A 26116-nucleotide genomic window follows, 5' to 3' on the forward strand; every position below is an offset into this window, starting at 1 on the left:
ATGATATCACTTACATGTGGAATCTAAAACATACAGTGAACTAGTGAATCTAACAAAAAGTAATCAGACTCACAGATGTAGAGAACAAACTAGTGGTTACCCGTGGGGAGAAGGAAGGAGGAAAGGGCAGTATAAGGGCAGGGGACTAAGAGGTACAAACTGTTAGGTGTAAAATAAGCTACAAGGCTGTATTGTACAACACGGGGGATATAGCCAATATTTAATAAATGACTTTAAATGGGGTATAACCTTGAAAAAAGTCACATCCAAGTCTGACACATATCAGGGACATCAGATCTGAAAAAAAGTCACAGGTTTTATTTTAAATGAAACATAAAGGACCTGATAAAATGTTTGTTTTAAGAAAAAAATAGAAATGAAAGATAACTACTGATATGATAACAAAAAGTAAGAACTAGATTTATTGCAATTAAACATGCATTTACTGTACATTAATTATGTATTAGGCTTCTATGCCATAGGTTATGGATATACAAAGAAACCAAGTTGATTGGCCCTCAAAGATCACATCAGACGTGATATGATTGAAATATAATTACATATATGTTCAGAGTAATGAATATATCATTAAAGAATATATCATTAATATATCATTAAAATGATATATATTAAAAATATCATTAAAAAAGTAATGAAATATCATTAAAAAGGGCTAAAATGACTAATTATAAAAGTGTAACATTCTGATATTGTAGCAGGAAGTGAGGATTCAAAGATAAGTTGACATATTCCAAAGAAGTCCTAAGGAAACTTATAGGGAGGACAGCCCTGCAAAACATTACATAAACTCTGAGAACTGCTACAACCCATAAGGTAGAATGTGAACCTAAGAGAAAAACAGTTCCATACTTTTGCTTGACTGGAATTAAGAAAGGCCATGCTTGGTGCTGGAACACGATGTATATTTTCCAAGTAAATGGAGTGGAAGTGAGAGGAATGGGGAGACTGTTTCAAGACTGTGCCTGCTTTTTATAATACTGAGAATATAATTTTATACATGTTTTAAAGGCTGGTTTTTAAAGCATAAGTTACAAGTACTAATTCATATTCTTCTTGATTTTTAAAAGATTCAACATGTATTCATCTTGTCTTCCATCTTAAAAATGGTGCACTTCTCTCTTTGGTTTGCTGACCAGTTTTCCTTTGACTTCCTTCTTCTCCTTCTCCACCTACTTTCTCTTAACTAACCTTTCCACACTCTCTCCTTTAAGTAATTCACCCACTGTCATGAATTCAGCCTTTGTTTCTTTAAAACTGGGGTGCGTATACTGAACTTTCCATGACTTTGGGTATGATGAGCACGGGTGAGGAGTCTTGGAGATAGAATGGAGAGGACCAGTAACTGTAGCATCTCCAAGATGTGAGACTGGAGGGTTTGTGCGTGTGTGTGTGTGTGTGTGTGTGTGTGTGTGTGTGTGGTGGGGGGGGGGTGGGTGAGGGGAGGATGTACATGAGTGATTTGGATGAGGGTCATGTCCAAGGACCCACTGTCAAGGGGATCAGGGCCTGGGATCCTGTCCAGATTTAGGGCTCGTGCTGGTACTAACATCAAAGAGAGGCAGTGTGTTAGAACCAAGTGGGCCATTGGAAGACTAGAAGCATACTGCCTCCAGCAGACAAAGTAAGGCACTTTAGTAAAGGACCAGCTGTTGAGGTGGCAAGCTGCATTAGGAAAAACTGAGTAGGATCTGAGAGCCCAGAACGAAGAGGGCTAGAAGATTCCATGCTGAACTCCAAAAGACTGTACGAATGGACCTAAGGTTCAGAGAGAAAAGAAGACTAATTCAAAGTCTTACGTGTTCTTGAAGAGCTCAGTGTGGGCCTTTGTGAAACCATAAGTTAGAAAAGCAAGGAAAACCAGGTCCAACGATTAGGGCTCAGTAAAGATTTACTGTGTCCCAAGTTAGAAGAAGGGAGTGGAGGCATTATAAATGCTCTAGTTCTGTATAGTTTATACTTGGATATTTTTATGTAGTGAAAAAATTCGAGTGTTTATTTAGGTAGGCTAACTGTACAGTTCTCAGTGCAGGAAGACTGCTTTATCCTAAGATGTGGTGTTTACAGAAGAAATATCTGGTCCAGTATCCCTGGAGCCCGCCTGGCATCAACCCCCATGACTGCTCTGGCTTTCACATCCCTCTTTGTTCTGGCTTCTGAATAGTTATCTTTCTTTCTTTTAAAAAAATTAATTAATTTATTTATTGGCTGTATTGGGTCTTCGTTACTGGGCACGGGCTTTCTCTAGTTGCAGAGAGCAGGGGCTACTCTTCATCATGGTGTGCAGGCTTCTCATTGTGGTGGCTTCTCTTGTTGCGGAGCATGGGATCTAGGTGCGTGGGCTTCAGTAGTTGTGGTACATGGGCTCAATAGTTGTGGCTTGCGGGCTCTAGAGCGCAGGCTCAGTAGTTGTGGTGCATGGGCTTAGTTGCTCTGCGGCATGTGGGATCTTCCCAGCCCAGAGATCGAACCTGTGTCTGCTGCATTGACAGGTGGATTCTTAACCTCTGCACCACCAGGGAAGTCCCATGGACATTTATCTTTCTTTAAGCTTAGATGAGTATTATATTTTCTGTTATGTTTTGTCCTACATTGTATGTGTTTGTAGAGAATAGGGAGCTCTTTTATCTTTTCGCTAAATAGGATTTTTCCCAATGCTAATTCATTGTTGATAATCAGACTTTATTCTATTCTAGAGTGAGTTGCAGAAGTTCATGGATGTTACGTTTGAAAAGATTCAAAACACAAATCAAGCTCTAAGTATGTTAAAGAAATTTGAAAGGTAAAAATTTGAAAGACTTTTCTAAGTTCTATTTTCTAAATTGGGGTACTACGAACAGAGTTTAGCTTACGTTATCATTGTTATTATTTCATGTTCTAGTGGGAAGGAAATCCTCTCTTGATGATCTGAATAACAAGGCCACAGTTTTTAATTTCTCCAGAGGGTTAAGAGTTTGTTTTATTTCCTCTCAGCTCTGAAGTACCTTGTGACTGCCTATCATAATATCACTTCATGTTTAAGTAATTTGAAGAAACTCTTACCAAGAGTTTTGACCAGGTTGTAAGGATTGATACTATTAAAAAAAAAACAAAAAGAAAAAACCACTCTAGGGAATTTCCTGGTGGTCCAGTGGTTAGGACTCTGCACTCTCACTGCCAAAGGCCTGGGTTTGCTCCCTGGTCAGGAAACTAAGATCCCACAAGCCAAAAAAAAAAAAAAAAAGGCCACAACAAAAAAACCAAACCAAAAAAATCACAACCAGTCTATTGCGATATGGTTGACGGATTGATTTCATTTTGACTTTTTAACATGCCAAGTAAATATTGCATTGGCCAAAAAGTTCATTCGGGATTTTCGGCAGTACAGACAAACCCCCAACAAATTTTTGGCCACCCCAATATTTCATTCTCTTCCATCAGCATATGTTTTAAAATAAGTCTTAAACAAGATTTCTCAATATCATCCCATTAATTCAAGCCTTTCACTTTAAAAAAAAAATCAGATTGAATATACCGAATCTTGGTATTGATGGCAAATACCGGTGTATCCTTGAACACTATGGGGCTGACATTGACATGATCTCGAAGCTGTATACAAAGCAGAAGGATGATCCTCCTTTGGCTCGAGACCAGCCTCCCATTGCTGGGAAGATTCTGTGGGCCCGACAGCTCTTCCACAGGATTCAGCAACCAATGCAGCTCTTCCAGCAGCACCCTACCGTGCTCCAGACGGCGGAAGCCAAGCCTGTGATTCGCAGGTACAACAGGGTGGCCAAGGTCCTCCTGGAGTTCGAGGTTCTCTACCACAGGGCGTGGCTTCAGCAAGTGAGTCTCTGCATTTCTGCTCTTCAAAGACGTCTCCATTGTCAAATCCATGGCGAACCCTCTGCTAACACTGGGCAGTTTTATTCCCCTAGAAAGTTGAGTTTTTGGGTCTTTTATAAGACAGGGTTGGCTGAATGTAGGTAATCAGTCAAAGAATATAACATGTCCTTGAAGGAAAATAATAAATTTTGGAAAAAAGATCATAAGCCAGGTAACAGAAACTCATTTTTATTCAATTTATAAACTCCTAAGGAAGAAGATCCTGTTTCTTGGTTCCTTTTCCTGGTTGATCGTGATTTTTCTTTCTTTCTTTTTTTTCTCCATTGAGTCCCTTTTTTCTCCATTAAGTGTCCATAAATACTAATATGCCTGTTAAAGTCTTAAATTTAATTTGGCCATACTAGGTTAATCACATTATATTTCTTACCCTACCAACACTTGCATTTCTTTGTAGATTGGCAGGAAGTATTTTAAAGGATAAAATTCTGCCTAACAAGGCCTCTGAAATGGAATCTTATTTTCCTAGTTCAACTTTTGGTGTCTGAATCCATAACAGAAATGTCTCTGTAGTGTTTTTCATTGCTTTTCTGGATAACTGAAAACTGAGCTTGGTAGGTTTCATGAAACTTTTATTGGGAAAAAGAACTGAGTAGGCATGAAGGTTTCAGGGAGCGAAGTGGCTTTTAAGAAGTCACCTCTGTTGCAGGTGTGTGAGATTCACAGCCCAAGCATTTTATTGACTTGTCTGTACATAACCACCAAGAACTTGAAGCCTTTTTTCTTCTTCTGAAAGTGACGTTAGGAGGAGAGTGAGAGAACCCCATTGTCTTTAGTTGGAGAAGCTCAAATCCATGGAAGAAGACTTGATGGTCTTCATTCCCAGAAACGGCCAAGCTAGGTACCCTGTGTATCCATGGAACTTTCTAACAGTGATAATGTTGATCTCTTCTCACAGACTGAAGAAATTCATGTAGGACTTGAGGCTTCTTTATTGGTGAAGGCTCCTGGCACGGGGGAATTGTTTGTAAACTTCGATCCTCACATATTAACCTTATTTAGAGAAACAGAGTGCATGTCACAGATGGGTCTGGAAGTTTCACCATTTGCAGCTGCCCTTTTCCAGAAACGAGACATATACAAGAAAAACTTCAGTAACATGAAGGTATAGTACTTTTATTTTTTATTTTTTTCCCTTTTTGGCTAGCCCCCGTGTGCATTAAAAAAAATCTGGTGGTGTGTCACTGTTGAGGAATAGAAAGTGTCCAGGATGACTGTAGTGAGTGACTGAGGCTAGAATGTAGAGTTGGCAAGGGCCAGGTCATCACAGAGCTTGTAAACCAAGGTTATATGTTTTTTTGTTTGTTTGTTTTTTCTTTTTATTAATTTTTTTAAATTAGTAATGTTCATCCTTTTTTTAAGATTTATTTATTATTTATTTAATTTTGGCTGCATTGGTATTTAATTCATTGCTGCCTTCGTTGCTGTGCACAGTCTTTCTCTAATTGTAGTGAGCAGGGGCTACTCTTCGTTGTGGTGCACGTGCTTCTCATTGTGGTGGCTTCTCTTGTTGCAGAGCATGGGCTCTAGGCATGTGGACTTCAGTAGTTGTGGCTCACAGGCTCTAGAGCACAGGCTCAGTAGTTGTGGCTCACGGGCTTAGTTGCTCCACGGCATGTGGGATCTTCCTGGACCAGGGCTTGAACCTGTGTCCCCTGCATTGGCAGGTGGATTCTTAACCACTGGGCCACCAGGGAAGTCCCCCAAGGTTACACGTTGGAGTGCACCAGGAAGCCATTAGAGGAATCTGAGCAGGAGAAAAAGGCATGATGTCTTTTATAATAAAAATCATTCTAGCTGCTGTGTGAGGAATAGATTTTATTGGGACAAGAGGGTCAGTGTGAAGACAGTTTACAGGCTGTTGCACCAATTCAGGATGGAGAAGATGGCAGCTTGAACTAGGATGCAGTTGAGTAGTAGGTCAGTGAATTAGAGAGTGATGTCAACAGGTAGGTTATGAGAGAGCTCAAGGATGATTCCTTTGTTTTTAGTATGAACAACTCAATGGGTTTACTCAATCACTGTGTTGGCTGTATTCTGCACTGTGTTCAATAACATGCGGTGGTCCAGAAGGAAGTTCCACTCATGCAGATGGCAAAGGCTGGAACTTGCTTGAATCAGTAGCTTCCATCTTAAGTATAAGATGATTTTTAGAGATCAAGGTAGAGGTGTTATCCATGCCGATAGATATGTAAGTCTGGAGTTGAGTGGAAAGTCAAAACTGAAGGCATATTTTTGAGAGTTATCAGAATATAGTTGCTATTTAGAGTCATTGTCCTGCATGAGATTTCCAAGGAGGAGAAGATAAAGAATAGAGGGCCTGCATTCAACCCTGAGTTGTTCCAATAGTAACAGGTCTGATAGAAGAGGACAAATATACTAGTAAAATTAGGGACTGGCCTTTGAGGTAGGTGGAAACCAAGTGTCAAGGAAGCCAAGGGTAAGAAAAATCTCATGATGGAGGAACTGATCACCAGTGACAAATGCTGCCCAGAGGATGCTCAGGATGAGGTCAGAGATGCTCCCATGACATATGACACCATGGAAACCATCGTTACAACTTTATAGTGGCCAGTATCATAGGTCAAGCCTAATAAGGCCATGCTTTTGCATAATGCTTTACATTTTAAACCATTTTCATTATTCCATTTGAGGTTTTTCCACAGCCAAGTTAGGTAATTGGAACAGAGTACTATTATATTATTTTAAAGATGACAAAACCGTGGCCTAGAGAAATTAAATGACTTAGCCAAGGTCTCATAGCTAGTAAGTGGCAGAAGTGGGACCAGAACCCAGTCTTGTAGTCTACTGTTTTCCCACTCTTTCATGTTATATTACAAAGTTAATATTGGCAACAGACAGACATTCCTCAAATGTAAGCTCATCAAATACTAGTCAGCATGTTGGAATTCCTTTTCAGATTTTTCTTGGATGTTAGAAAAATAACCAAGTCAGTCTACATATTTGTAAAGAAATAGCTATTTTTACTATATATAAAACATATAAACAGCAAGAGCCCACTGTAGAGCACAGGGAACTGTACTCAATATCTTGTAATAATCTATAATGGAAAATAATCTGGAAAAGAATATACATATTCTGAATATATATGTATTCTATGTATATATAACTGAATCGCTTTGCTTATACTTGAAACTAACACAACACTGTTTTTACACTGTATAACTATACTTCAATAAAAAATGAAAAGGAAAAAAGTTATTTTTATTAAGAAACTATGTATAAGGAAAAAAATCAAATTGTATACTTTAAATATATGCAGTTTACTGTATGTCAATTATATCCCAATAAAATTCCTTCAAAAAATACAAAAATAAAATAAAATGACAAAGAAAGAAAAGAAAAAAACAATATTTATCAAAGTATAAAATTACTGATGATAATTTTGTCCACAGCATTGCTGTTCCAATTATCTATTGCATGTAACAATCCCAAAATGTAGTGGCTTTAAGCAACCATTTCATTATAGCTCATGATTCTGTGAGTAAAGAATTTAAGCAAGACTTGGCTAGGTGATCCTTCTGTTTCTGTTCCATGTGCCCTTGACTCATGTTCTGTAGTTCAGTTGGCAGATGTTTGATCTGGAAGGTCCAAAGTGGACTCATGCTCTGGTTCTTTGGTGGGAATGTAACAGGGAAGAGCTAAGTCGGACTCCGTGTTGGGTCTGTTTCTTTGACTTTAACCTTTGCTGTTCCTTGCTTTTGTCATCATAATCATAGGTCATGGCCCGCCTCAGAGTACCCTGTCCACCTGTGAATGGGTGCAGAACAGAAGAAATGAACACATCCCCTCCCCGAGGCTAGTCATTCCAGGAGATGTTTTGCAAGAGTGATAGCCCTTTTTACTTTAGTTCCCTGCCTCTCCCTCTCTGATTCTATAAAAGAAACTGGCATCCAGACCCTGACAAGATGGTTTTTTGGAGATACTAGTCTGCCATCTTCTTGGGCTGCTGGCTTTCTGAATAAAGTCGTATTCCTTGTCTCAACACCTCATCTCTGATTCATTGGCCTGTCGTGTGGAGAGCAGAGCAAGCTTAGACTCAGTAACGGGAATGCCGGGGAAGTTTCACTCAGCTGGGACTAAGGACTGGAGAATCCGTGGATGGAGAATCCTCCAGGATGGAGGCCTCAGGGATTTAGAATTTCTTATAACACAATTTGGGATTCCAACGGTGGGTGTTACAGTAAACAAGGAAGAAGCTGCATGGCCTTTTGGGCAGCCTCATACGTCTTGTAGCATCACTTCTGCTGTCCTCTGTTGGGCCCCATAGGCCCACCCAGATTCAAGGAGAGAGGACATAAACCCCACCCCATGAAGGGAGGAGGACTGAAGAATGTTTTGAAACCACCCCAGTTGCAAATGACAGTTTTAGCGAGCGAATTGTCATTTGGTTGATACTTATTGTATCTTGAGGTTGAAAGAGTTAAAGGTTCCCACTCACTGTGAGTACCTGGTAAGAGCAGACCTATTGGCATGTGTGGGGACTGTCTCGGGTATTTCTGAGTTACTGTGCTGAATAATTAACAGTTTGCAGGCTTCTACAGATACGCTGAAGTACCTGGGAGTTTGTTTTCTACATCTGTTCCTTGGAAGGCAGTTCAAGCTAGAAAGAGATGAATCAGCACAGAGTAATTGTTAGGAATACAGATTCTGAAGCCAATCTGGATTCAAAGCTTATCTTTGTGCAAATTACTTTACCCTTTTAAGCCTCAGTTTTTCATTTATAAAATGGATGAATAATACCTCGTGGGGTTAAAGGATTAAGGTGGGAAGTAGAAGCCTGCTGGAGGCTGATTTAAGAATTGCTTCCCAGATACAATAAGTGATGAACATTGAAAAAAAGGTAAGCAGTGGATAAACGGTTCAGGAAATGTATAAGCAGCTGCTAATAGAACTGTCAACGTTAGGTGTTTCATGGAAATTGAAAGGATATGACAGAAATTGTGGAAAAGTATGAAATGAAGAAAGGATTATGTAGTCCATTGGGAAACGCTGAGTTTAACAACATTCACAAAGAATATTGGGCTTCTTACTTCCTTCTTGCAGTTTTCTCAGAATTGTTAATATTAATTGTGACTGTCCAAGAGGGGAGATATTGTGTACAGTGTTTTCCAAACTCATCCATCCAGGGACCATTTTTCTTATAGAGTCTCTTGGGGCTAGAATTTTAGGGAAAACACTTTGGGAAACATTGATCTAATAACAAAGTAATACCAACATGCACATTGCAAACATGAGCTTAAAAACAGTTGTATTTAAGAAGTGCATTAAAGTTGCTTTCTTAGAATTAATTATATTTAATATAATATTAACATTACCATAAAAGGCATGCTGGAAGCACTATTAGTCTTATTCAAATATGGTAACATGCGAACAAAATACTGACACAATTCAACATTATACAGTAGGTAAATTTCAATGGGAGACCATGAGTTTCTTATCACAAATTCTCCTTCTAATAACAGCTAATTGATTCATCAGAGAAATATTGATCGATCATCTTCTATATGCCAGGTACTTTTTCAGGCACACTGGACAAAGCAGACAAAATTCTTGTCCTTTAATGTACTCTTAAATTCTTTTTCTCTCCTCCTGAGTTGTATTTTATTAGATTAGGAATTTGTAGCCATGGGGAGATTTCTTGCCTGTTCTATTCTTATTTGTTTTTTGGCCACTTTACTTGCCAGGCTGCCATTGGAGCCCTACTGCTGGACCCTAAGTAAAAGTATTCGTTTTGGATAAAAGTGAGATGTTAATAGATACTCAAAGTGAGATGTTACTTGATTATTTCACTCCCATTTCCCTGCAGATGATGCTGGCTGAATATCAGAGAGTGAAGTCAAAGATGCCTCCCATTATAGAGCAACTGATGGTCCCTCATTTGGCGAAGGTGGATGAAGCTCTCCAGCCTGGCCTGGCTGCACTGACCTGGACATCATTGAACATTGAGATGTACTGGAAAAATGCTTCTGCAAAGATCAGTAAGGCTGTTTAAATGGTTATTATTTTTCAACTGGAAAGGCTGAGTTTTCAAGGTGTATTGTATAATTTCTCAAGGATATTGTGATAATGAAACAAGGAGTGTTTTTCTTAAGCTGTTCCCTGAGGAATTTTACAAAGTATATGAAGTCATTAATTTCCTGGAAACTATATATATTCCTCATTTAATTTTATCCCCAGAGACTAACTACATTTTAAAATTATACTTATTGTTGAGCATTAGACTTTAAAGGAACTTTAGAGTCATTCAGCTTTTTATACTAACAGGTTAGTGTATTTTGAGACCCCGATTTGAAAGATGTGATTTGAACAGGGCAGACTGCTGAGCAGCAGGATATATGGGAAAAGTTTAAGCAAACTTTTTTGCCTAATGAGGGATATAATACACTTTATTTTTTAAAAATTAATTAATTAATTTATTGGCTGCATTGGGTCTTTGCTGCTGCGTGGGCTTTCCCTAGTTGTGGAGAGCAGGGGCTACTCTTCATTGTGGTGTGCGGGCTCGTCAATGTGGTGGCTTCTCTTGTTGTGGAGCACAGGCTCCAGGCAAGGGCTTCAGTAGTTGTGGCTCCTGGGCTTTAGAGCACAGGCAGTAGTTGTGGCGCACGGGCTTAGTTGCTCCGAGGCATGTGGGATCTTCTGGACCAGGGATTGAACCCTTGTCCCCTGTATTGGCAGGCGGATTCTTAACCACTGGGCCACCAGGGAAGTCCCTATAATGTGCTTTAAAATATATGTAAGGTGGTGTGTTCCATTAAATACAATTCCCAGAATATGTGAAGTATGTGCCAAAGAAGGGGTCTAGGCTCAGATAAGTCTGGGAAATGCAGCTTAAAGAAAGTCAGGCAGGTTTCTCTTCTGGAGGGCTTTTCAGAGCCCTTGATATGCCAATATTTAGTGGGTCTCCAAAAGTTGGTTCCCTGTAGGTGGCATTTTGCAGAATTCCTTGTCTGCTTAGCAGGAAAACATAACACAGGCTGGAGCATGGTGATAGAGGGATTGTTTTAGGAAGACTTAGAAATCGCCACTCTCCTCTCCCACGGTGTCCTCACTTGCTTTTCATGGCTAATTCTCCCCATGTTTTATACCCTAGAGGACGTCCCACTCCTAAGAAGCCCCCTCAGACCATTCTAGCACACAGGATCACTTCCTCCTGTGACCTCCTGTTGTTTTACATTGGGACTCTGTATTTTGGTTTCTAATGGTTCCATCTTTCTCCCGAAACTGACTGCAAAGGGCTTGAAAATTAGGCTTTTTCTTGTGTTTTTGTATTACTCTGAGTTGGGTTTGTACTAGACACCCAGACACGTATGGATTCATAATTGCAATAGTTTTATATAGTTAATCTCGTTCCATTTCCTTTTCTCCATAACCCCTTTCCTGTCCTTTGATCCCATCACTCACTTCTGGCCCACTCCTTCCTGAGCCTCCCTTCTACATACCCCTCATGAGAGCTCCTTTTATTCTCTCTCTCTCTCATATTTGTGGCTGCTGAAGTCGTACCTAGTCTATTTATAGCCTAAATTATTAAGAGATTGTCTTATTAGTAAGTTTTCACTGTACCTTCTAAATAACTTAGAGCTCAGAAGGGTCCAGCTGTTTACTTTACCAGGTGCCATATATTCAAGAATATTTATAGGTATTTATTGGGTGGGGTAGAGGAGTGAGGAATTTATGGTTGAACCCTCCTACTCTCTTTGTTTTGCTTTGTAGGTTTGGGGACTAGATTCAGAGATAAATTGTGAAAGGGTCTTTAGATATGAATGAGATGTATTTTAAGCTCATTACAATTTGAAGGTTGAATAGTATAAAATGCATAGTCAGACAAGCATAGCGTTATAAGAGTGGAGAAGATCCTCTGAGATGGAGGGGTGCTCAGGGGTCAATGCCAGCACAGGAGGAGAAGGCCCCGTGGGTATGTGCAGATCCACAGAAAGCCTCCTGGGGGAGGTGCATTTGAGCCAAATCTTCAAGTCTGAGTCAGAGTTAGGCAGGCTAAGAAAGCTGGAAAACTGGTTAAAGAAAGAACAGTGTGATAAAACCAAGTGTGAAACAGCTCTACGGAGCAACTCGAATCCTGATTTTACTACTGAAATTTACTCATGTTGGTTTTTTTTTTTTTTTTAAAACAAAATACTTAATCTCTTTTATTCACTTTTATTTTCTTCCAAAGAGGACCTGGAGTTGCTGCTTGACAGGGTCAATGATTTGATCGAGTTCCGCATTGATGCCATCTTAGAAGAAATGAGCAGCACACCTCTTTGTCAGCTCCCTGGGGAGGAGCCACTTACCTGCGAAGAGTTTCTCCAGATGACAAAGGTTATTAGAAGATTGATGTTTTTATTTAAATTTTATTTTGTGATTCATTTTTCTATAAAGGGCATTTTTGGAAGCGTAAATTACATTTTTTCCCCCTCCACCCATGACTGGCCTGTGATAGATGTGATTTAGACGAGGAGCCTTCCGACAATAATTTGAAAATGAAGAGGAATGTACCCAAGGGGTCACTTAGATGGGAAGAACAAATCATTTCTTTTCAGATCAGTAGGAGGGAATTTACCATGGAACACATTTCTCATTTTCCCATAGTTTTTGAAGAATAGAGCTATTTTGCTGAAGAGCTTCTAGAAAGCTAGGATCAATTAATAAAATAATTGTTTTAAATAGCTTCTGGATAGAATTTCTTCTTTAAACATACCTGTAGAGCAGCATTTCCCAAACTGGTACTCTGTGGCACACGGTTCTGGAGCCATTGCTGGGAAAGCTGGGGTCTCTGTTCAATCTGCTTGGGATAAAGACTGTACCCTCCTTTCCCCTTTCAGATTCTTTACACATTAATGTTTTATTTTTATTATTTTTTAAAATTTATGTATTTATTTATTTAATTGGCTGTGTCGGGTCTTTTTTGCTGTGCGCGGGCTTTGTTTTTAGTTGCGGTGAGTGGGGGCCACTCTTCGTTGTGGTGTGCGGGCTCCTCATTGCCGTGGCGTCTCTTGTTGCGGAGCATGGGCTCTAGGTGCATAGGCGTCAGTAGTTGCAGCACATGGGCTCAGTAGTTGTGGCTCATGGGCTCTAAAGTGCAGGCTCAGTAGTTGTGGCGCACAGGCTTAGTTGCTTCGCGGCATGTGGGCTCTTCCTGGAGCAGGGATCGAACACATGTACCCCGCATTGGCAGGCGGATTCTCAACCACTGTGCCACCTAGGAAGCCCCACATTAATGTGTTAGAATAAGGGCCTTCAGAAGGGTTCCTGGGAAAGTGTCTAGTTAAATTTCTTTAATCCATTATTTCTCAAACATCTGCAAATGGAATGCTTTCTTCCCTGTGCCGGGATTAGGATCTTGGGAGCAGGGCTCCATGAAGTGCACCTTTGAGAATGTCACTTTAGCATCATTGACAACATTTCCAGTGGGCACTCTGATTATAAAAACTCATCAATGGTGATTTTAACATGGTATGTCAGGGATCCCCAAGACCATCCCCACTAGAAGGACTCATGGAACTCAGAATCTAGTAGCACTAACGGCTAAGACTTACTATGGTGATGTAGTAAGGATACACAGTCAGACCATAAGGGAAAAGACAGGCAGAGTTTGGAGGAATGTACATGTGGGCTTCCTTAAACTTTCTCCCTCTCGTGAGGGGCCACACAGAGCTCACCGTCTGCCCCCAGCAACAAAAACGCAACAACCTGTGTGCAACGTTTCTGCCAAGGAAAGCCCGGTGGAGACTTAAAGCCTAAGGTTTTTATTGGGTCTCATCACACAGGCACTGTTTGCCTAGCGTGGACCAAAATTCCAGACACCCAGAAAGGAAGCAGGCTTTCAACATAAACCACACCGTTTGCACAGAGAGCCCAAGCACAGAGAGTCACCCTTTACAGCCTGTGGGAACCTCCCCAAACCCAGGCTCCCAGCCACCAGCCAAAGACCAACCTCACAAGCAGGAGAGCAGTCGCAGGCCTGCCATGTTAACCTTTTTCTGCATATATGGTCATCTTCAGTTTATAGTAAATGCTCATGTAATCAAAATTAAATGTCTACATTTTAGAAATTTCTCAATCCTCCTTCTCTTTGACTCGCGAACTGTGAGTAGACCCCAAAGTCAACTTCTCCCTCTTGCTCATTTGCTATTCGCCCCTTCTGAGATATCACTGAGCTCCATGGTTTTAAAATTACCCCTGTTCTTAAGACTGTTTGATAAAAATCCATTTCTTTTACATTTAAAAGTAAGTTTTACTAACTCATATATATGGAATCTAAAAAAATGGTACTGATGAACTCAGGGACAGGGCAAGAATAAAGATGCAGATGTAGAGAACGGACTTGAGGACACGGGGCGGGGGTGGAGGGTGGTGAAGGGGAAGCCGGGACGAAGTGAAAGAGTAGCATTGACATATATACACGACCAACTGTAAAATAGAAAGCTAGTGGGAAGCTGCTGCATAACACAGGGAGATGAACTCGATGATGGGTGATACCTTAGAGGGCTAGGATAGGGAGGGTGGGAGGGAGTCGCGGGAGGGAGGGGATATGGGGATATATGTCTAAATACAGCTGATTCACTTTGGTGTACAGCAGAAACTGGCACAACAGTGTAAAGCAATTATATTCTAATTAAGAGCTTAAAAAAAGTAAGTTTTAGAATATTTTTAAAAATGGGAAAAACAGCATTTTTACCAATCACACCACCACTGTTGTAATGTTGATGTGTTGCCTACTTACGTGCCTCTTAATAAATTTCGGATCCCTATCATACATACAGCAGGTTTTGAATCGCGTTTTTTTCTCCCACTTACTGTGTCTTCTCAAAATATTTCTCATGTAGCTACATGGTTTTCATAGTCACCATTTTAACGATGTCTTCAGAATAGTCTATTGAGTTGATGTTCCTTCATTTACTTACTAGTTCATTATTGTTGGACAATAAGATGGTTTCTAAAGTTTTGCTATTTTGTCAAGAGCTACAATGAATATATTTATATGTATCATGCTTTTTTCCCCTTTAGGAGTATTTCCCCCTCCAAAATTAGATTATTGGGTCAAAGAATGTGTCTTCATTTAATGGCTCTTAATATTTGTAGCCAAATTGCTTTTCCAAATGATGGTATCAACTTACAATGCCGGGCTTCCTAGGTGGCGCAGTGGTTAAGAATCTGCCTGCCAACGCAGGGGACACGGGTTCTATCCCTGCTCCAGAAAGATCCCACATGCCGCGGAGCAACTAAGCCTGTGTGCCACGACTACTGAGCCTGAAGCCCACGCGCCTAGAGCCCGTGCTCCGCAACAAGAGAAGCCATGGCGATGAGGAGCCTGTGCACCACAATGAAGAGTAGCGCCCACTCACCGCAACTAGGGAAAGCCTGCGCACAGCAAAAAAATGACCCAATACAGCCAATAAAATAAATAAATAAATAAATAAATAAATAAATTTATAAAAAAAAACAAAAAAAACTTGCAATGCCATCAGCAATGCAGTTGTACCATTTCCCTGTCTTCCAACAAACACTGCTTTATTATAATTATAGTAAATTGTAATAAAATTTTTATTATAATAAGGTACATATTAGAGCAATAAATTTATCATGATATGATACAATAATAAATTTCTTATAATTATAAATTAATAATTTTACTTTAAGTAGCAAAATCATAGAGCCTAATTTTAAGTTGCATTTTGATTACCAAAATGAATGATTACCAATATAAAAGAATGCTTTCTCTTGAATTTGTTTCCTTTTTATAATTCATTTATTCCTCCAACAATTTTTGTGGAACTCCTATGTGAACCACTGCTTGGGAATAAAAGAGTGAACCAAACAGATGAAATCCCTGCCATTGTGATACCCACTTTCAAGTGGAGGATGTAGAAAAACAAACAAACAAAAAATGCCAATAAACAAACAACATGCCAGGTGATGATAAGTTCAATGGAGAAAAATTACGAGGATGGTGGATAAAAGGAGTACCTGACAGAGAGCTGTGATTTTATGTTGATGGTCAGGGATGACTTCTGTGATTACATCTGAACACAGAAAGTGAGGGAGCAAGCCATGTGAAATCTTTGGGGAGAAGCATTCTGGGCAGAGGGAATAGCAAGTGCAAAGGCCCTGATGCTGAAGTTTGTTGTTATGGTAGAAAGATGTTGAGTTGAAGTTCATTGAGTATGTTCATGTGCTGAGGGGGAAAGTCAAGTAGAGAAGGAAGAAGGGAATGGTTAGTAAGACAGCGTCTGGTGAAGCAAGAGTGTCTGTGACTTAGAACTCAGACTGTGTGATTATGTATTCTTAAATAAAAGGATAAAAATTGCATCCACTGACAAAGGAGGAAAAGTTAATGATGGAGGCTGGTTTGTCTTCTGGATGAGGGCATGGGGTCGGGGTCAGGTCATGGCCTCCATTTGCTTTGTGCTGTAGGAATCATGGTTATCAGCTGAGTACGGTGAGGGAGGATGGTGTAAGGATTTGAGGACACAAGAATTGGAGGACACAGCAGTTTTGGGGCCTGGTAGAGAAACATGACTGGAGTTAGAATGATTGTTGGGTAGCATTAGGGGCCTGCCTGAGTTCGGGGACCATGAATTCCCAGTGCCAAGCACCTGCCTCGCTATGACCTGTGTGTGCAAGTGGAGAGGGTAGATTACGTGGTTCATCTGGGTTGGGCTTCTCCTGGGCAGGGCCGAGGGGGTGGTAGAGTAAAGACTACTGGCAAAAGAATGATTGATGTAAGAAATCATGTCCTCAAGGGAGAGTGTATAGAGCCAGAGGATTTAAATGAAGACTTAAAAAAGTGTTAACAGTCTCTCAGAGAACAAGCAGCTAGTTCATAGTTTATATGGAATGAGATAAGCAAGCTTGGCAAACAAATGTCCTGTGGTTGTATGTGATTTGCTGATCAATAATAATAAGTGCTTTTTTAAAAAATAAATAAATAAATAAATTTATTTATTTATTTTTGGCTGCGTTGGGTCTTTGTTGCTGTTGTGTAGGCTTTCTCTAGTTGTGGCGAGTGGGGGCTACTCTTTGTTGCGGTGCGTGGGCTTCTTATTGCAGTGGCTTCTCTAGTTGCAGAGCACGGGCTCTATGTGAGAGGGCGTCAGTAGTTGTGGCTCACGGGCTCTAGAGTGCAGACTTAGTAGTTGTGGTGCACAGGCTTAGTTGCTCCATAGCATGTGGGATCTTCCCGGACGAGGGGTTGAAACTGTGTCCCCTGTATTGGCAGGCAGATTCTTTACCACTGTGCCACCAGGGAAGTCCCAACAAGTGCTTCTGGAGTACTTCCTTTGTGGCAGGCACTGTTCTTATCATTTTACATAATCTTATGGAATTCTCACAACAATCTAAGGTAGGTTCTACCATAATTAGCATTTTTCAAATGTGGGAATCAAGGCCCAAGATTTCTGAGAATCACAGAGAGCTAGGACTTGAACCCAGGTAGTTTGGTACCAGAGTCTATCTTGTTAATGGACTTGTTACTGGACAGTGCTAACTCTACCCCATTTCTTGCCCAATCTCTGACCTGCATCTTTTTCATAACTGTCTGTAGGCTAGGGATGGAGATTAGTAGTTGGGTGAAGTTCTGAGTTGGAAGTGAAGTTATTTTATACTTTATTTGATAGTAAAGACATTTAATAGTTTCAGGACACATCAGAATCTTCCAGTTTTATGGTATCGAAATGCCATATGCCCTACAGCAGTGGAGTGGAGGTGAATGTCATGGGTGATGAGGAGGGAAATGAACCACAAAGCTAATGCTTGGAGTGGAGGGTCCGTGAGCACATTAGAGCATCTTCAGATGAATCATTGTGGAACTTGGGATGGAGCTGGAGACTATGACCTACTCACAGTTTGTTGCTTCATAGGGTCGTTTTCCAACTAGGTGGTAAATCACTATCTCCCTATCTGTCTGTCTGCCTTGATTAAAGTGCCCCAGTATAGAGATTGGGATTGCCATATATACATTGCTAATAAGAAAAAAAATCAATTTGTACACTTTAAATATGTGCGGTTTATTGTATGTCAGTTGTATCTCAGTAAAAGTTCTTAAACAAAAGTCCCCCAGTATATTTGTTTGTATTTATTAATTCTCATCCTCGAGAAATGTATAATCTAGTTGGAGGGGAGGGGAATATCTGAAATTAGTTAGGGGTTGATGATGGATTGTTGGCCAAGGTGAAGAGGGAAGGAAGGCTGGCTAGAGCAGATTTATGTGACGTAGAAGAAGCTTCATGGGAAGGGAAGCTGTTCATGGCTTTTGGAGTTATTTCCTCCATTGCTAAGGAAGTAAGTGTAATTTTGGTCCATCTATGCTCCAGTTGCTTCTCCTTCTGTCTTTAACACATTCCTTCACGGGATACCTGGCTTGGGTTAGTGTGAGAGGTGTGGCCAAGCATCCAAAACCTCCTCTGGAGGCTGGATCTATGGCATTACTGCCGTTACTGGTGTGCTCTCAAGAGCTAGTTAAACAAATATGACACGGTACTGATTTTTTTTTTTTTGGTAGGACCTTTGTGTAAATGGTGCTCAGATACTACACTTTAAAAGCTCATTAGTGGAGGAAGCAGTGCATGAGCTGATAAATATGTTGCTGGATGTGGAAGTTCCATCTAAGGAAGAAAGAGAAGAAGTATCCAGTGTGAACCGTGCTGATTCAAAAGATGAAAGTTCAGGTAAGAGAGGGGATAATGGAAGGGTCTTGTTCTTCTAGGACAGTACTGAAAACTAAAATGTAATTTTCTACATAGTAATGAATTTCAGACCTCTATAAATACCCTCCCAATTTTACAAGGATAGTTGTAAATCTGAAATTATGATCCGGAGTACCTTTTAATGACGCTGTGTCATTCATTCCCATCACTTTCTGTTAAACTCTACGAACATATGCATGCATCGGCCCCCGTTAGCTCTCTTTGCATTTAGGTATAAGTCTGTGTTTTTTCACTTTCTCAGTAGAGCAGGAAGGATTAGGGATTGGAATTCCCACTGGGCACATCTACATCAGAGCAAACAGTTTGCAGGATGGATGAGGACACTGAGAGGCAGAGAAGAGACGCTATTCCCCAAGAGTTTATGGTTGTTGGTGGAAGAGAAAACCCTGAGAACCAGCACCCCCAGGCCCTGTCTTGCTTTTGACTCTCGGCTCCTGCCTCTTCTCCTGTTTCCACCCATCAAGGAGGAGAGGCCTCCATCAGACCTCCTGGTGCCCCGATTTCCTCTTCCTATCCTTTGATGGCCTCATTTTATAAGAAGTGTGACGTTTAAGTGTTATTAAACTTGCATGCAATTTATCTTAATTTTCTTCTCTTTAACTGCAATAGGTGGTTCTCTTTATCATCTCCCCCACCCCCCATCTCTTTCAATTTCTCCTCATTGTGTGACAGCAGAAAGAGAAAAAAGACATTCTGACACCTTGACACCTTCCCTTAATGCCGGGGCAGGCCTCCTGCCTTTGACGACAATGGCGAGAAAAAAGAAAGAGACTGAGGTGTTAGAGGAAGGAGCCCGCGAGCTGCTCTCTCACTTCAATCACCAGAACACGGATGCTCTGCTGAAAGTTACAAGGAACACGCTAGAGGCCATTCGCAAGCGCATTCATTCCTCCAACACGAGCTTCCGGGGTAAGAGTCCCCCATCCTTTGCCTCCTGGCTGGCCGAGCCTGGTTGCTGGCTGTGTGAGAGTGTGTTCTTGTTAAATTTAAATAATCAAAACCCCCACCACTTATTGAGTGCCTCCTTGTACGTTTATATATTATGAACTTCCATTATCCCAACAATACCATGAAGTAGATATTATCATTCCTGTCATTTAAGACTGAGAAGACTGGAGTCGAGGGGAGGTTAAGTAATTTGCTTAAGGTTGCTTTATTTGGTTAAGTATTTGTTTAAGGTCGTTTTGTTAATAACACAATAATCGGCATCACGTTTAATCTTTTTGTAATAAGGTGAAAACGTATGACATGAATTATTTTAATTAGTGAAAGAAAAAATACATAATTTAACAAGATATCTATAATAGAAAGATAATTTTATTGTTAAATTATTAGATTTTTAGCCAGTCTTATAAAGAGAGAAAGATCTTATTAATGCCATGATCTCCAAAGCAGAAATTTTTTCTTTTTACTATTTTCGAGTCAATTTAGTTCTTTCCATCTGGTTTCTTCGTTCTCAGTATAATCATCTCCCCTCGGCACTGTTTCCCAGATGCGTCACAAAAATCCATCAAATCTAGAGACATGCTGAAATTAAATTTTAAATTAAAAATATATAAAAAAATAAAGTAACAGTAATTAATTAAAATTGAAAAAATAGTAGGATAACAAAACCTTTTTCTTTATTTGAATATTGGCATTTAAGGGAAAACATCTCTAATATTTAATTAAAAATGGATGAATAAACGTTAAATAAACGTTAAAATAACTTTTTGCTGGTGGCATGGTTTATTATGTTTTATTTTACTTCAGAATGGAGGATAGTTCTTTTCTTTGACATGGGGATCATAGTAGAACTTATCAACTGTTGAAATGCTGAATACATCACATGTCTTTCCCATCTTTGTCTATTACAGATATTTCCAACTGTATATGCAGAGTTACACGCACACGGACCCATACTTATACACCTATACTCACACCTGTATCCAACTGTAGGAGCCCTTTGGTTATAAATGGTGAATTACACTTTATTTCTTCTCCAGTCTTTAACTGCTGCCAGTGTGGATATACTCACAGTGGTGGGAAAAACATGTTTTATTTGAAATTCCGAGCTGGCTCTTTGTTCTGAGTTAGACTTGTTCTGATCGTTATTCTCGTCCTTCATTCCTTGCTTACTTATTCCACATTTAATTTGTTGGCATCCTGTTATTTGCACAGTATCATCTTCAACATTTTAGGTTAGCGTCTATGTAACGAAGCCTGACTCCACACAGTGGGTTCCCTTTATGGAGCGTGTAGCCATAGATTGTAATCAGCAGAAAAGGGCTTGGGTTCCACTGAACTGCTCTGTTACGTTAAGCAAAACTAGATCCCCCTTTAGTTTTTATTCATTCACTCATTCAATCATCCAACAAATACGTATTGTCTGATGATATACCTAGTATGTATTGTTCTAGGTGCTTTAATTTTTCTGGTTAAAAATGAAATAAATGCCATGTTAAATTAAAAAGATGAAATCTTCCCTGTTTTGTGTTAATTCAGAAAGTAACCGTGCCTCTAAAATGAAGCAGAATCATCTGCCCGTTTTCCGGGCAAGCATCACCCTGGCCATTCCCAACATCACCATTTCCCCAGCCCTAGAAGACGTGCAGCAGACGCTGAACAAAGCCGTGGAGTGCATCGTCACTGTCACCAAGGGGGTTAGACAGTGGAGTGGTGAGCTGTCGTCTAAGGTGGGTGTGGGATGAGGAAGTTCTTTCTTATGGAAGCTGCTTCTTTTACAGATGGAACTGAAAAATGGCCTTTTCCATTGTAGAAAAGGATGCATGAAAGAAACACGGCTGCTTTGCAGAATAATGAAGACAGTGATTCTGATGCTGAAATGGGACCAAACGAACCTCAAGGTAAATGTTCTTTTGTTCTTTTCAACTACTCATTGTAAAACAACATTTATTGAGCTAATATGTATTTTCCCTTCACGCAATTCTTTTTTTTTTAAAGCCCTTTGTTGGAATATAATTGCTTTACACTGTTGTGCCAGTTTTTGAGGTACACCAAAGTGAATCAGCTGTATGTATACATATATCCCCACATCCCCTCCCTCCTGTGACACGCAATTCTCAAAGCAGATTAGATCAGAATATTAATCTATGAGCCAATTTCAAGTTTATAAAAGATAAAGATGCATGTTTTAATATCACCATTATAAATGGTGTATGTTAAGTGGGTATGTCACCCATTTAAAATGTGGGAGACAAAAAGGATTTTAGTTTCGCAAAGAGAAACTTGTCGTCACCGCAGTGAATATTTCCTGACATTTAAGAGCTATTTTGTATTTTGACCCATTATGTGTCATGTTTTGCTAACATGCTGTGATTTTTGCTGTGGATCTCATGGTTTTCATCTATATCCTGTAATATTAGGGCGCATATGACATCCAAGTTGCTAATGATGTGTCGTGAGTGTAATTTAGTCCTACAAACTTCTTTTAAAGCAACCCTGAAGACAGCAGGGCATGTGTAATTTTCAATTAGTGCTCATATCCCCTGAGATGCTAAATAAACTAACCAGGAGGAAGAAACTGAAACAAGTTCCTCTTTAAAATAATCTGTTACTGAGGAGAATAAGGACAGCTCAAAACAACTTTACCCACAACTTACAATATTACTTATTTAAGCTAAAAATCATGTTACTGTGTTAATTTCAATTTTTATATTATTTGGAAACATTGCTTAACTTCCTAGAATAATTTAAGATTCAGACTTTTCTAAACTTGAAATATACACGATCATGAATTGTATCTTAAATTGAGAGGAGTAATGTTTAATGAAAAATTAGGCATATATTCTTGTCAGGATAAAAGAGTTAAAAAAAGAAATAAGCTGCACCTTTTAAAAATAACAGCTTTGAGATATAATTTACATGACATAAAATTCACCCTTTTAAAGTGTACAATTCAGTGGTTTTTAGGATATTCAGAGTTGTACAACCATCACCACTATCTATCTTTAGGACTTTATCATCACTCCCGAAAGAAACCCTCTACCTATTAGCAGCCATTCCCCATTCCCTTCGCCAGCCCCTGGCAACCACTAATCTACTTTGTCTTTGTGGATTTGCCTATTCTAAACATTTCATATAAATGGAATCATGCTACTTGGGGTCTTTTGTAACTAACTTTCAAGTTCTAACTATGTTGTAGCATTTATCATTTCTTCATTTCTTTTTATGTGTCATTTCTTTTTACTGCTGAGTAATAGTCCATTGTATGGATAAGCTATATTTTATTTACCCATTCATCAGTTGATGAATGTTTGGATTGTTTCCACGTTTCGACTGTTATGAATAGATAATGCTGTGTACATTTGTATAAAGGTTTTGTGTGGGCATTATGTTTTCATTTCTCTTGTGTATGAAAAGTCAGACCCTGAATCATATGTCAACTTTATGTTTAACATTTTGAGAACGTGCCAAATTGTTTTCCAAAGAAAGTATATCATTTTACCTTCCCACCAGCAATGTGTGAGGGTCTCATTTTTTTTTTCTACATCCTAACCAGCAGTTGTCTGCCTCTTGATTGTGGCCATGCTAGTGGGTGTGAAGTGGTATCTCATTGCAGTTTTGATTTGCATTTCCCCAGTGACCAATGATATTGAACATCTTTTCATGATTTTTTTTTTTTGCCATTTATATGTCTTGTTTGCAGAAATGTCTATTTAAATTCTTTACCCATGTTTTTAAAAATTGGATTATTTGTCGTTTTATTGTTGGTTGTTAAGTTATTTATGTATTCTGAATACAAATCCCTCATCAAATATGTAATTTGGAACATTTTCTTACATTCTGTGGGTTGTTTTTCACTTTTTTAATGGTATCTTTTGAAATATAAAAGATTTAATTTTGAGTAAGTCCAATTTAGCTACTTTTTCTTTTGGTGCTTTTGATCGTATATTAAAAAAACTATTGCTTAACTTAAGGTCATGAAAGTTTACTCCTATGTTTTCCTTAATTATTGTACAGCTTTAACTCTTATATTTAGGTCTGTGATGCATTTTGAGTAAAGTAGGGGTGCAAATTCATTCTTTTGCATGTGGATATTCAGTTGTCCTAGCACCATTAGTTGAAAAGACTATTTTTTCCCAATCGAATTTTCTTGAGACTCTTGTTGAAAATCAGTTAACCACAAGTACATTTATTTCTGTACTCTGGATTTTGTTCCATTGATCTTACATCTGTCCTTATTCCAGAACTACACTTGTCTTCATTACTGTAGCTTTGAAGTAAATTTTGAAGTCAAAAAATGTGAGTCTTCCAACATTTTCCTTCTTTTTTCAAGGTTATTATTATTTTTAAAAAATATTTAAATTTTTTATTCTTCAATTCAAAAGACATAAAATTACTTTGTCACATTGCTTTTAAGGTTTCTAAACATTTACTCTCACTTCCTATAGTATTTTATTGCAAATCAGTAACAATTTGTGGACTGACATCATTAACAGTATGTAGACTAGACTTTGAGTATCATTGGTACAGACACTAATGGTACTCACATTATATGGGGGTATTATGAGGCTAAATGAAATAGTACATATATTTGATCTCCATTGTCATAATTTTTATATTTCCTATGGGTTTAACCCTTGGAAAAGCATTTTACCACCAGTGAATCCCTACTTTTATTAAGCTCTAACACAGAGGTTTTCATAAAGAGTACATTGGAGGAGAGAGAAGGAATGGTTCATATCAACTATTCTTGAGACACCAAGGAATGGTAGATCTCAGGAACACCATCAAGATTATTTTTGAATATTCTGGATGTTTTAAAATTTCTATATGAATTTTGAAACCATCAGCTTGTTAATTTCTACAAAAAAGACTTGTGATTTTTGGGGATTGTGCTGAATCTGTAAGCCAATCTGGGGACTATTGAAATAAAATTTAAAAGAACTGAAATAATATAAAATATCTCCTCCAACCACAGTGAAATGAAATTAAAAATCAGTAATAGGAGATTTGGGAAATTCATGAATACATGAAAAGTAAACAATATACTCCTAAATAACCAGTGAGTCAAAGAAGAAATCACAAAGGAAATTAAGAAATAGTTTTAGGATAAATATTTGCAAAGGAAAACACAAAATGCCAAAACTTACGGAAAGCGTTATAACAGTGCTTAGAGGGAAGTTTATAGTCTTAAACACTGATACAAAAAAGAAGAAATATCTCAAATCAATAACCTAGCTTTCTATTTTAAGAAATTTACCTTCAATGTCACTGATTCTTTCTTCTACAAGCTAATATCTCTTGAGCCCTGCAAGTGAATAATCATTTCATTTGTTGTTCTTTTCAGTTTCAGAATTTGTATTTCTTTTCTATATTTCTATATCATTATTGATATTCTCCATTCTGTGAGATGTAATACTTATACTTTCCTTTAATTCTTTCAAGTTTTCTGTAGTTCTTTGAACATATTTTAATAGCTGATTTAAAATTTTTGTCTAAGTTTAATTAAGTTCCATTTGTTTATGTTTGCTTCTGTTTCCTTTACATTAGGAAACAAATCCAAAAATCTTGCTACAATTTATGTCAGAGTGTTCTGCATATGTTTTCTTTAAGGAGTTTTATAGTTTCCAGTCTTACTTGTAGGTCTCTAATCGATTTTGAGTTTGTTTTGAGTACATGGTGTGAGAAAGCTTTTGTACATCAAAGGAAACCACTGACAAAATGAAAAGACAGTCTGTTGAATGGGAAAAAATTATTGCAAATGATATGACCAATAAGGGATTAATATCCAAACTATATGAACAGTTTATACAAGTCAATATCAAAAAACAAACAACCCGATTGAAAAATGGGCAGAAGACCTGAATCGACATTTTCCCAAGGAAGACATATAGCTGGCCAACAGGCACATGAAAAGATGTTCAACATCACTACTCATCAGAGAAGTGCAAATTAAAACCATAATGAGACATCACCTCACAGAATGGCTGTCATTAAAAAGAACAGAAATAACAAATGTCGGCAAGGATGTGGAGAAAAGGGAACCCACTTGCACTGTTGATGGGAATGTAAATTGATGTAGCCACTATGGAAAACAGGATGGAGGTTCCTCAAAAAACTAAAAATAGAACTACCATCTGACTCAGCATTTCTACTCCTGGATATATATCTGTAAAAATAAAAACACGAATGCATCCCAGTGTTCGTAGCAGCACTATTTACAATCGCCAGGAAACAACCCAAGTGCCTGTCAATGAATGGTTGGATTAAGAAGCTGTGGCGTATATACACAATGGAATATTACTCAGCCATAAAAGAGAATGAAATTTTGCCATTTACAACAACGTGGATGGACGTGAAGAGTATTATGCTTAGTGAAATGTCAGTCAGAGAAAGACAAATGCTCTATATTATCACTTATATGTGGAATCTGAAAAATAAAACAGAGGAAAGAATATAGCAAAATAGAAATAGAAGGGGGAAGGGGAAAGTTAGGGGTATGGGATTAAGAGGTACAAACTACTGTGTATAAAATAAGTAAACAA

The 26116-nt window shown here is 38.7% G+C and overlaps 1 protein-coding gene across 1 annotated transcript in view; it reads left to right on the forward strand.

Moving 5' to 3' along the window:
* DNAH5 (dynein axonemal heavy chain 5) overlaps window positions 1-26116 on the forward strand; it is a 202324-nt gene that overhangs the window by 21090 nt on the left and 155118 nt on the right. Inside the window, exons 12-20 of the mRNA XM_057708854.1 lie at window positions 2715-2800; window positions 3522-3843; window positions 4799-5005; window positions 9731-9902; window positions 12095-12240; window positions 18422-18587; window positions 19299-19535; window positions 21111-21301; window positions 21385-21472. Coding sequence (XP_057564837.1) covers window positions 2715-2800; window positions 3522-3843; window positions 4799-5005; window positions 9731-9902; window positions 12095-12240; window positions 18422-18587; window positions 19299-19535; window positions 21111-21301; window positions 21385-21472 — 1615 coding nt within the window. The remainder of the gene's footprint in view (window positions 1-2714; window positions 2801-3521; window positions 3844-4798; window positions 5006-9730; window positions 9903-12094; window positions 12241-18421; window positions 18588-19298; window positions 19536-21110; window positions 21302-21384; window positions 21473-26116) is intronic.

The sequence above is a fragment of the Hippopotamus amphibius genome, chromosome 15, assembly GCF_030028045.1.
Source record: "Hippopotamus amphibius kiboko isolate mHipAmp2 chromosome 15, mHipAmp2.hap2, whole genome shotgun sequence".
Taxonomy (NCBI): domain Eukaryota; kingdom Metazoa; phylum Chordata; class Mammalia; order Artiodactyla; family Hippopotamidae; genus Hippopotamus; species Hippopotamus amphibius.